Genomic DNA, 12,911 nt, shown 5'->3' with positions numbered 1-12,911 from the left:
TATACGAATTATTGTAATCTTGAGTATTAGAAGACTAAAAGAAGAAAGGGAGTAAAATAAATCCATGGCAAATTTAGGGATACAGTGCGTAATTCAACATGCATTACGCGCTGTTCCATCCTGTGTACTGCATGGAGCAGGGTTCCCATAGAATAAATGGTAAACAGTCCTGTAGTTTACACTTGTAAGGACTTCAAGGTCATGTGCCGTACCTTGAGGATCAAGTTCTGTCATGGGTGTCTCTCTTACATCCTTCATCTTCTATTAGTAAAAGCAGCTGAGCATCAGTAATAAGCTATATCCTGCCCCTGACAAACTGGGAGATTTTTGCCTGCATATAGATATGACTTTAAATCAGTGGTAGTTCAGTGATTAGGCAGTCAAAAACAGTCTCATATTATTTTTTGAATGATTGATATAGATTTCCCATGTTTAAAAGTTTAGGGTCAGTTTATTTATTTTTCGTTAATAACATGCTGTAAGTTTAAAAAAATGTATTCCTACTATGAATTCTGACAGTTGAGTTACAGGAACTTTTCTGTCTGTTTAATTGCCTTTTTAAAAAAATACAAATGAAAAGGTAATTCTGAAAATTAGAACAGAAATCTCTGGAGCCTTCTGGGAATGTGATGTCCTGAAAAAGGAAGGTTTGTCTATCCTAAATAAAGGTCTCTCATTGCTACAGTTGTGAAAAATTCCAAGTTAAGTAAGTTGAAACATTGAATGAGACTCGGTCACTGACTTAAAATATTCACAGTATGTTTGAGGATTAACACCGAGTTATAATATGCATTAGCAATATCTAACTTGAATTTATTTGAAAACTTTGATCAAAGTAAGATAAGCCTAAAAATATTTTTTAAAAGTTTATTGAAAAGAACAGATTTTAGTGCAGTTAAAGTAGTAAGAGGTGATAGAAAAAGATAATTTCAAAAACGCTAAAACTATACAGATTTTTATATGCTACTGTGCTTGAGATCATTTCTCAGCTACAACGTGCATTGCCCAGACATCTGATGCAGATGCTGTGTGCTCAGAGTCAGATTTGAAGGAGGCTCCTGTACCTCTGAAAATTTCCAAATGACTTTACAATATATCTGAAATTAATTTGGCACAATGTTGTCAGTGGTTCTCTGTATTAGGTCACCAGAAAATATTTAAATCTTAACTAAGTATCTATTTGATTTGATTTTGTTTGTTTACTACTTAGTATTAGCATGCAGTAATCCTGAAGGGCACTCATTTTTATCCATCTGAATGAAAAGACGGATGTTATTATCAACTTGAGTGGATCGTGTTTCAATTTATGACTTCTCTTGTGTCTTGCAATCATGTGGATTATGGTAATGAAGCCAGAATACATTTTCTCATACTCTTCAGACTCATCAGCAGCGGAAATCTAATTATAGGTTTGCTGTGGTGATTTCTGTTCTGAAGGGAGTTTAAAATGAGTTATGTAAAAAGAAACTATGTAAGTTCAGCGTGAAAAAAAGTAAAGGAAGGAAATAATGATTATTATATCGATACATAGATTGTGATTTGATGTTGAAGTGATATCTAACACAAAAATTCGGTCCAAAAAGTGTTACTGCTCATTCTGAGGAATATTTGCGATGTATTTTGATCTTCTTGGCAAGGCTACTGCTGCGCACTCTTTTGGCTGGGGTGTGCTGTCTCGGGTCCCGGAGGTAGCTAGTGCAGGCAGTGCCAGAGCTGCGAAGCCCTCACGCCGCTGTAGTGGCAGCCTGATAACTAGGCAGCTGGCTACCTGGTGGTACTTGGTCCTCGGGGTAGGTGCTCCTCAGGTGTGATGCAGCTGGGGAGGTGGCTCCCCGAGCCATCCAGGCATGAACTGCTGGAAGAGGAGGTGCAGTCCTGTGTCCAGCTGGCTGACGTGTCAGTGCCCACTTCTGGCCAGGAGGGAGCCTCCCTTTGCTCTGTTCGCCCTGCGGAGGGTGGAGATCACACCTGCGTTTAGTGACAGAGAAACTGTGCCACTCCGGAATACTGTCTGTGCTACTTGCTTGCCAAAGTGCAAACCCCAGGGTTTTCAATTCAACTTCCAGGTGATTTCCATAGTCACCAAGAAGTACGTACGTATACAGAGTTGTTCTCTGCTTTTCTTCTGCATGAGGTGCATCTATCTCAGGTGTGCAGAGACAACATCTGAGGAATCCAATTCTGAACTTTCATTTGAATAAAGATCTTGAAAAGTTTGTTACTTCTTGAACGCCATCTGTGCAGAGGAAGCTTTATGCATCCTAGGCAGCAAAAATGTAGTATATGCATTGTCAGGTATTTTGGGGGTGCAGTGGCAGCTATACGTTTGAGAGTGGCAGTCATTTGAGAAAGTCGAGTGATTCCTTTGGAGGCATTCCTTTGAGGGTGTACTCTGGACTGTTCATATATTTATCAATAAATGACAAAATTCATGAGTATGTTTACTGAGTATTGTTTAATGAGTGTATGTTTTAATTAATATACTTAAGTTTCCTCTAAGCTGTCATACATGATGTTTCCTGAAGATTGCAGTCCTTTCAACTTACCTGCATTTCAGTGTTGTTTGTATGTTGTTCATTTTAGCTATGGCCATTATGAATAATCATCTCAAATTAATGCCATACCCAAGCTATTTCAGTATGCTTTTATTTAAGAGCTTTAGAATATTGTTCTTCACGATAAAATTCTTGGATCCATCAGTTCAATGTGCCTGGGCAGAATAAAATGTTCAGGGAGTTCAGAGCTGGGAAGTGACCTCAGTCAGCAGAAGTTCAGCTTCGATTTTTCTGCTCCTTTAAAGCCTATTGATTCAACCACATCTCCCACCTTCAAAACTTCTGGCAGAAAAATCCCCCATGGGATTTTAAATGGGTAACTGATAGTTCTGCTTTTTAATTCTGTGTTTGTTTCCTAGCTGGGCTCCAGGACCACATTTAATTTTGGGGAAATGCCCCCTCAGCTCTGTTACCTGACTGAATTCTCCTCCCTTTCTAGCTGTCTTCACTAAAAAAGCTAGGAGTAGAAAAGTTTTGCAGATGTGAGGCACAGCACTCGGCAATAATCTCACTGAGTGAAAGGAGACGGCCTTTGTTCACAGCTCCTTTCCTTTGCTCTGTCCTTTCTGACAGTACTGTTGCATTTTAATCATCCTTGTTCTCGTCTCAGACTGATGAAACCTTGCAAGAAATCAGTTTTGGGGCACCAGGCTGTTATGCTTTTTGAGAAGCCCATAATCCCCCTTTCTGGGGGCTGTATGGTGCATTCAGATTAATCAACCAACAGTCTCTGAATAATTCATAGAAAAACTTTATGGAGACCTGATGCTATTCAGAACCACCAGAAAGGTCAATTTATACTTCTGGCTACTGCTAGGAGACATAAAAGAACAGTAAGTTGAAACAGTCTGTAGCATATGTAGAGGAACAATTCTGTTTCATTCCTAAGTTCATCAACATGTAAAACGATATGAATGAAATTTTCCATTATCTGCATCTGACTGAAATATCCCAGCCTGCTCCTCACACTTTTCCTGATTGCCAGGAAATATGAAAATACAAAAGTTTCTAAAGCAGGCATGCCCATTATTTTTCAGGAGTGGGTTGTATCTTTAGATGCTCAGTTCTGTCCCCTGATTCTGCCCAATCCATTATATCTGCCTTTGCCCGTTCTGTTTTAAAATTTAGAGATTCAGACAATTTATTTTTCCTTCTTGTTTAGTGAAAGATTTTAAAATGTTTTTTGCTCTTCCTGTAAGTCTATTCTTGTCCTGCAAAAGGAGTGAGCATAAACTTCATGGGAGACTACTGCCTTTTGCACCCTTATTTTGTTCTTACATATACATATGCCATCTCGAGGCTGCAAAGGCTTGTTCATACTGACCTTTATCATTTTTTGTTTGCTTTTACAGAGTGTTTGTAAGAGTTCATCATAACTGTTTATAGCAGTCCTAAACTCTCTATTAAATAAATTTCAGCAAGTGACTGTCCTAGTTTCGAGGTTGCTTCTTAGTGGGGAGTCTGAATTCAATTGCCTTTTCAGATATTCTTTATCAATTTTGATAGTGTTTTCTCCTGACCGTTACATCTTTACTACCTTAGCTTAAACCAGATCTGTTTAAAACTATATTATTCTTTAAAATGTTTAAACACATATTAATCAAACTGTCATTACCACACTTGGTATTTCATACCAAACAAATAATTTTTTTTTTTTTTGTGAGATTGCATGTTTAGCATTTGCATTCCCTAACGGAGCCATTTCTGGAAAATTGGAATAATAACCAAGAACAATATGGAATTTTATTCCAGCATACACAAACAAGTCTATGCCAACCTTGAATCACAGATTTAACTGGTTTGTTTCACAATTTCTGATATTTTAATGCATTTAATTAATTAACTTTTATTCTGGTTTTGCCCTTGTTTGACCCCTGTGTCATGCAGTGCTCTCTTTTTTTTGTATTTTTCTATACCTTCATGCTCTTCAGGTATGCACTTCTTTGTTGATTCAGTTTTTACATTTTAGGAATAACCAATTGAGCACTTCAAATAAAATTTCAGCTAAATTCAAGTTCCCATTCAGAGCTGGTGTAGCGATTAGATGTGTCTTGTATAGGGCAGCCAATATGAATAGTTTTTATTTATTTATTTTTGTATCGTGGCCTCTACAGCGACAGTGCATTAAGGCTGTGTTTGGGAAAGCTTCTTGAGCATGTTTACATGTACGACGTTGGACTCTGGTACTTGTTCTACCTTTCTTGAAAGCTCTGTACCAGTCACTGGCTCCTACTCTTTTCTATTGTTATATGTTGGTTATAAAAACATACAGTAATTACTGAAACAGTAGTTAACCTGTTTTCTTTCCATTATCACTAGGCTCAAAGTGGGTTTCTTCCAGCTCTTGCTTTCCATACCTAAGTTGTTCAGTGAGGGCTAGAGCAGGTGGAACGCCGTTTCTTAACGGGTCCGTTGTCCCCTGATCCTCACATGCCATTAGAGCATCCCTGTCCCCGTGGTACACACTCCTGAGCATGGCCTCACCGCATGAAAGACAGAATGATTTTATAACCTCATCTCTTCAGGAATTCAGTCTTAAAAATGTGATTTTCTTGTACACGCACATACATTGCATATATTGGAGCTATGGCTTGCCTTCTCATCTGCACATTTCTCATTTGTTGTTCGTGATTGGTTTGGGTTTCAGAAAGATTAAATAGTAACTTAGGTTTTTCATATTCTTTGACTGTTCTCCCTCAGGAGTGAGAGGCTCAGAACACTCTGTGTGTATAGACTTGTATGAATGGAAGCCCTATGTATTTTTAGTGGGTTTTTTTCCTGTTAGTACTAATGCCTCTATATTTTATTTCTCATACTTCATTTTTTAAATAGAAGTCTATGTCCCCTGAGGGGTGAACTAACATTTTCTAAGTTTTATAAGCCTCTCCTCACACTGATATTGTCTGTAAACACTTGAATCCTTCAGGATCAAAGAATGGAACTCAGTGTCAGTAAACAAATCATGTTTATTGCTTCTTAAGTGTTTACACAATGACAAAAATCAAGCCCCCAGGGAATCATATTGTAAAAAGGAACATTTGGTTTAAACTAGGTTTCCATGTGAAATATAGCTACTTTTTATGGATGTTGTGGGAACATAAACTAGAAAGAAAATCTGCACACTGATAAAGTGAAGGTTTAATTTTTATTTTTTTTTAAATACAAACAGAATCATGTACTAAATTAATTTCTGATTCTGGCATTAATTAATCACCACAGAGAAGCTGGTAGTATGGTCACACTTAGGTGGGATGTTTTTTGTTTACTTCATTTGTGATCTTGCAAATAGATAATGTGAATTATTTTAAATGTTCAGTGCATATAGGAATTGGAAAATTTGTATATTAACCACAACTACCAATTTTGTGAAATTAAGCAAAAATAAAAATTCCAATTTATCAATTTTCACTGTCCATGTTGTAAGAACAAGGGTTATTCAGTGTGAGGCTGAGATTTGTAAGCTATGTTAATGAGAATTTACACTGCAGATCTCTCTGGCAGCTTTAGAAATCAGCGCTAGCTTAAGATGTCCATTTTTTTCCGTGGCCTGAATGCATATTCAGAATATCTTATATTAAGATACAGTAGTTTTTTGTTTAATATAAGTATTTCTAGAGTAGTTAATGATTTAGCTGTTGTAACCTGGATATGTTTGCGTGTAAGGTGTGTTTGCAATGCATATGTGATTTGGCTGTGAGTGTATGAGTAGAATTTTGACTGATACCCTCCTGACAGAAGGAAACCAAAAAATCCCACATTATCCATCAAGTATGCATGAATGCTCCAAGTGACATTGCTTTGGCTGACTGTACTGTCTGTTTTATTTTACAAGGTGAGCTCATGGGTTACCTGGCTGATCCTGACTGCAGGTTCTATGGAGGAGAAACGAGAAGTCTTCTCATATTTAGTACATGTGGCAAAATGCTGCTGGAATATGGGCAACTACAATGCTGTAATGGAATTTTTGGCAGGCCTAAGGTACTTGCAACTCTTTTTTTAAATGGCTTTTCAGTGATAGATTACACTGCAGCTTCTGTTAAGCAGATGTCTCTGGAGAACAATGGACTAAACAGAAATCCGTGGCTAAATCACATTATCTCACCCTGTGACTTTCTAGTAATCCCTTTTGGGAAAATGAAGCATGCTAAAAGCTGTTTTTTTCAAAATCCTCTGGAGACACCATTGGTTTTCCTGGTACATGCTAAATATGTTATATTAGAAAACATACTTTTTTTATTAAACAGAAATTTTTAAAATGTGAAAAGAAGATGGGAAAGTAGTTGTGGTTCTTCTGTAATCAACTAAAACTAATGTAACTTGGGGTTGAAGTTTCCAGAACACAAGTGAAATGTAATCGTGGTAAGGTTCTAAAAAGGTCAGTCTTAAATTGTAAAAAAACCCCAAAACAATCCAAAACAACAAACAACCCCAACAAAACCAAACAGCTAAACCTCTTTTGTTAACCCCTCCAATTTACTTACACTGACTGATGTTGGGATCTTATGCTGTCCTAGTCTTACATAGCCGGACCTGCAGCGTCTCCAGGAGAAAGACAGCGTGTGGGGTTAAAGACAGTTTGTCGCTAGCTTTCCTACAGAATTGCAGGTTCGTACAGGGCTGGGCGAGCAGGAAAGCAGTGCCTTTGCACGGGCAGTTCGGAGGGCAGCAAATTGGACTGAACAGGGAAGAGTTAAGATCAGATTTCCCATCTCTTAGCTCTGACCCTCCTTGTATATCGTGTTTGTGTAACAAAGCTTTAAAGTGTTTTATTGTCGTTCTTTGTGGTTTAGTAAGGATTCTCAATGAGCTATTTGTTTACATTTTTGGTATATAAAACACATTTGAAACACTCATAGACATGGGGAGTCTTTTTGAGCAGAATGCTTCCACAGTCTCCAAGTCATGTAAGTCATGAGGGAAAATGCAAAGCAAATTAAGGGCTTAATTCTGTCTCTAAAGCATCTGCACAGCACAAGGGAAAGAGAGGAGAGGAAGGCTAGTGCTGATCAGCAGTGTTTCCAGGACAGGGACAGAAAGTGGGGTTAAGGACGTTCTGCTGTTAGCATTTCTACGGACCTTTTGGTATGTCTGGGGCCAGGGGTGGGTAGAAAGGCCATACCATTGCACAGACATACAGCTCAGAAGGTGAGAGACCTCCCAGCAGTACTTGCAGTCCTCGGGGAGCATCAGGAGCTATTTCTGTTTGAAATCAAAGATTCTTCTCATCTACAGCACTGCATTGGTGCCTGAGAGCTGGAGCATGGTCCTGATTTATTTATTTCCATGAAAATAATTTATTTTGTGAGTGAAATGGGAAAAAAAATCAATGTTAATTATTTTAAATAAATTTAATTTTAAAAAATTGCTAAGTTAATGGATTGTTAATAATACAGCTAAAGGAATCTGTAATAAACCATCTGGTTTGTCTTTATGCCATTTCCTTAATCTTTTCTTATTCTTCCCAGGCCCTTATAAATTTAAGGCAATGACACAATGGAAATGTTAGAAAGCCTGCTAGTATGTCTTATGCAGTTGGGCTTTTATCAAAATGTCAAATGTTACTCCAGTAGATCAGAGTGCTTGTTTCTCCTTTTTAGTTTTGTTCTTTAATAATTCAAAGGGTGGAAAATAGTCCACCAACCAGAATGTTCATAAAAATAATGACCTTTATTTCATTCATTCATTTCTGAGTAATGATGATAATTTCCTCTGTTACATATATGCTGCGAGTGTTGAACTTGAATGTAAATTGTTTTTAATTTTTTTAATAAATGTTGTGATCTCTTTTTGCAATAGGTCAAGAAAAGTTTTAAAGATGTGGCAGTTTATGGACCAGTCTGATATTGAAACCATGCGAAGTCTGAAAGATGCTATGGCACAACATGAGTCGTCATCTGAATACAGGAAAGTGGTCAACCGGGCACTCAATATTCCAGGCTGTAAAGTCGTGCCTTTCTGTGGTGTATTTTTAAAAGAGCTTTGTGAAGTTTTGGATGGAGCATCAAGCCTCATCAGACTCTGTCCACGATATAATTCCCAGGATGAAACGTTAGAGGTAAATGGAATTGATATTCTAAGAGGTTATGTTCATAGCCATCCAGTGCTTTATTTTATACTATTTTATTTTATATTATTTATTTGTTTATATGAAGGCATCATCTAATTAAAGTTTTCTAAACCAGACTGTTCAGTTACATGGACCTCAATTTAATTCCCATAGTTACTGTAGCAATTTAGATTTGGTTGTTTATATCTAGTTCAGTATCGGAGTACTGAGAAATTAAAGTTAGTACCAAAGGACCATGTTTATACTGTGGGTGAAGTAAGTATGTAAATCCTTAAAGATGTAATTATTTTCTGTTAAATGCTCTGACCTTCCACTTAACTCATTGGGAATTGGAAGGTTTTCAGTTCCTTAAAAACGGAATTCAGAAGCTCAGTGGGTCAAGCTTTTCCTCTATGAAAAGAAGCAATTCCTTTGAGTTTTATCATTTTGGTTTTAAAAGAAAAATGTCCCTGTTACATGAAAAGATTAAGACTCAGACTTTTAAAAAGTTTGCAGGAGTTATTGTAACTTACATTACTTGATTTATGCAGTGATTTGGTCTGTTTAGGATTGGAAGTAGGTACAAAATCCCATTAGAAGCTAATAGGAAATACATGCTAAATATCCTTAATTCTTGTAAAAATTTCTCCAACGAGAAGTAGATGACACAATATTCTATTTATTACTATACTAATCTTTCAGATATCTCTAGTTTGTTTCAGATTACAGTGGACAAGATAATTTCTTGCAACGAGTAGGCCAAGATGGTTTAAATAATCCAGAAAAAGAATCAACAGCAAACAATATCTTTCAAACTATTCGGAGCTGCAATCGCAGTTTGGAATCTGAAGAGGGTGAAGATAATTTTAGTGAAGGGAGCGATTCAAGAAAAAACTCTTTGAAGGACAAAAACCGGTACCAGTAGGTCTCATTTTATTTTCTATCGTCACCTGTATATTTCATGTTTTTAATCTTTAATTTCCTTTTACGAAGGCTTACTTTTAGAAATAAGGGTGACTTTAACATCTTCCCTTGTATTTATCCTCTTCTGATTCAGAACTTTTCCCCCTGGAGTTATGCTAAGTATCTGATAGTCAAATGCTTGGAAACTCTCTGTATAGTTATATTTTCCCTCATGATGCAATTACTTCCTCTCACGATAAGGGTAAATCCTTTTCGTCTTACACACAGAGCTTTAAAAATCCACAGTTACGATTACAATTTTGATCTGTGGTGACAGGAATAGCACCAGGACATATCTGTTATCAGAGTTCAGAACATTGCATTCTGCACGCTCGGGCAGTGTTCTTCCCCCTTCAAAATAAAGGTTATTTATTATCCTTCAAAAGACCTTTTCTTTTAAGGACATGTTCATTTGAGGCTTTTAAATTATGTCCAGAAAACATTTGTAAGTCAGTACACATTTTGAATGTTCAGGTTGCTGTAGTCCTGCTACTTTACATAGAAGTTTACATAATTGTGCCCCATAAAAGCCCAGTGTTCAGTAATCTCAGATTTTCACTTTGAAGACCTGCTACATTCTGTACTATTCACCAGCAAGAAACATGGTAAATGCAAAGTTTAAGACATCACTTGATCTTCTAGAATATTGCTTTGCAGTGAAGTTGCAGCCCATATAGACATAGGTGGGTCAGCTTTAAACTAAGTAACTGTGTTAGAGTAACCTCTAAGTAACAGAACTGTGCTGTTCAGTGGTGAAGTGCTGTAAAATTACATGAGGGCTTGCATAAAAGAGCATGCTTAGGTCACTGCTTGAGGTATTTTATTGATAATGCGTATCAGAAATATCCATATGTTCAGAAGTATCCAACATATTTCAGCTACTTACACATAAAATCTAATAAGTGACTGCCTGAGAAGGAACTACCATCTTCCTGTTTTAAATGCATTTATGTCATTAACATGCATTTCTAAATTTCATTTCAAATAAATAATCATTATTTCCTGAAAGAATGGTTTCTAATATAATTATTCACATCTGGCTTTAGTTGCTTCTGGAAAGTGGAGCAGTAGATTAAGCCAAAAAAGGCAGTCCCACTTCTCTGTCCATTTATGTTGTCTCTTGACTTACCTCAGTTCAAATACTTTCTTCCAGGAATTATTATTGTTAATTAATGTGCTTTAAAATCAGCTTGCAACTCACAGTCACAATCAACATTTCACTTGGATGAACAAAGCAGAATTTAAATATAAAAGAACAATATGGAGAAAATGAAGTTCTCTTTGTTCTGTGTTTATGAAGTCAGGTCTTGGTAAATTAGTTATTTATGCTTTATATTTAAATATAATCTAGTAAGTTCCACTCTAATTAAAATAGGAATTAAATGCAAAACAAAACCTAATATGACACTGAAATGAAAGTTTAAATGAACTAAACTGCAGATAGGTAATTAAAGTTACGTTTCCTGATTCAGGCTACTAACTACTCAGTTATTAGTATCTGTAGTTCTGGTGCAGCAAGTACTGATTTTAACAATAAAATACTTCTGAAAGTATTAATTTAGCTCAAGTACCTCCTAGACTTTGGAAATTCCTTATTCACCTGCCATATCTTTCCTGAGCATTCGGAGGGCTGGGTGAGGCACAGGAGCAAATTGCTGCAGAGGCAGAAGGGCCATATTCTGTTGTCCCTGTTGTACGGAGGCTGCAATGTTTGGTGTATTTTTAATGCTATGAACAACTAAAGAGTTCTGAGAAAGAAACTTAGGTCTCTTTCTTGTGAGACCTAAGTCATATTTGCATACAGCATTATAAAATCCAAATTATATCATAATGATGTATTACGTGATAATTGTAGTATTGTGGTCATAAAGGCAGAAAAATACTATGCATAATGTTTCTCATAACTTTAAAATTGCAAGGAAGATTTTCAGTTCGTTTGCCTTTTGCTGATTTGGATTAGTATTGTGGAACATGAACCCACCCAAGCTGATAGGTTAGTTTGATTGGAAGAAAATGAAAGGCATCTAATAAAATCAGTGGGTAGTGGGTATAATTACTTTCCCAGTTGTGTTAGCAAATAAACTTTATCACTCTGTAATCAGTAAGCTGTTTAATCGCCCTGGATTTCTGTACATGCCAGATAAATATAAAACTTTAATTTTTATTAGAACTCTGTCTTGACAGTTCTCAAATAAATAAAGGTAGGTAGGAAAAGACAAAAAATTTCAAGTTTGAAATACAGTTTTTATAGAATGGTTAATCAAATGACCTATTAAGTTACTCTAAACTTTGATGTATTGCTTTATTAGCCTGATCTCATCTTCACTTTCAAGCTTTCCTAATTTCAGTAAATATGTTTTAAAATAATAGGGGAAAACCTCAAGTTTTTCCTTTTTGTACCCTATGCAATTTTCCCCTCTAAAACTGCAATCTGTTTTAATGTTTCCTTTATCCTTTGTTTTCATTTCCTTGCATCTCAGTGCAGCCCATGTAAAGAAAGCTTCTGATTCAAACCGAGCTCTGTAAGTGTGTTCTCAATAATTGATAGCTGTGTCGCTTTTGGTAGCTCATGTTGGAGGTTTTGTTTCTGTATGTGATTATGTAGGTGTGCTTGGCTTACCTGCTTCTTGTACATTTTAATCTGCAGCATGCCAGTGTTATCAAATGTGAAATAAGGCATAAATGAAGCTCTGCCATTTCTGTCTCCACTATACTAGACTCCTCCAGCCATGCACATCTAGTCTCAGAATACATTTTCTAGCATTTTTGTAGAGGCTTACTTGATTGTTTTGAGGACATGGGGGAGAAAGATCTGCTTTAGTTGTTTGTTTAATTTGAAAATCTTAATCCTGTATAATACAGGTAAATATTTTAATGTACATGTGTCTGGTAAGAGTTTGGTAAGACAGTTTATTCCAGCTCAGTTATAATGCATGACCTTTATTTTTAGGAAGATTTCTTAAGGAAATAGAGCTACAGTTAAGGCTGATACAATTATTCTGCCTTTGTTTGTCAGTCCCCTCACCACAAGCAATAAATCTTCAGCCTGTTGGCCACTTCTTTTAGCTAAATTTGGTGGAGAATTTAGCTAAATTTGGGGAAAATTCAAATTAATTAGCACCCTGGGGAGAGAAGAGTTTGAGGAAGAGCTAATGGTTATCCGTGCTGTTCAGCTGAGGGAGATAGTATATGTGACTTGGAACAAGTCACGACATGAATCGTCTGTTGCTCAGCTGGTAGGACGTGGGCAGGAGCTGAGAGTACCGTGGTGATATGAAGGGGAAGCGCTGAGGGTACTAGGACAAGATGCCTTGAAGAATATTCAGAGGAAGCTGTTTTGCATTTTA

General features: G+C 36.6%; 1 protein-coding gene across 12 annotated transcripts in view; it reads left to right on the top strand.

Moving 5' to 3' along the window:
- Positions 1-12,911, top strand: part of PLCE1 (phospholipase C epsilon 1) — a 166,329-nt gene that overhangs the window by 113,707 nt on the left and 39,711 nt on the right. For 9 of the 12 annotated variants that reach the window (XM_072871532.1, XM_072871535.1, XM_072871534.1 and 6 more), the window contains 4 exons: positions 6,388-6,533; positions 8,352-8,610; positions 9,314-9,522; positions 12,045-12,086. In XM_072871532.1, coding sequence (XP_072727633.1) covers positions 6,388-6,533; positions 8,352-8,610; positions 9,314-9,522; positions 12,045-12,086 — 656 coding nt within the window. The remainder of the gene's footprint in view (positions 1-6,387; positions 6,534-8,351; positions 8,611-9,313; positions 9,523-12,044; positions 12,087-12,911) is intronic. The other 3 variants (XM_072871530.1, XM_072871540.1, XM_072871541.1) reach the window with 1 other exon arrangement.

Source organism: Ciconia boyciana, chromosome 8, assembly GCF_034638445.1.
Source record: "Ciconia boyciana chromosome 8, ASM3463844v1, whole genome shotgun sequence".
Lineage (NCBI taxonomy): Eukaryota > Metazoa > Chordata > Aves > Ciconiiformes > Ciconiidae > Ciconia > Ciconia boyciana.
This window is presented reverse-complemented; position numbering and strand designations above follow the sequence as displayed.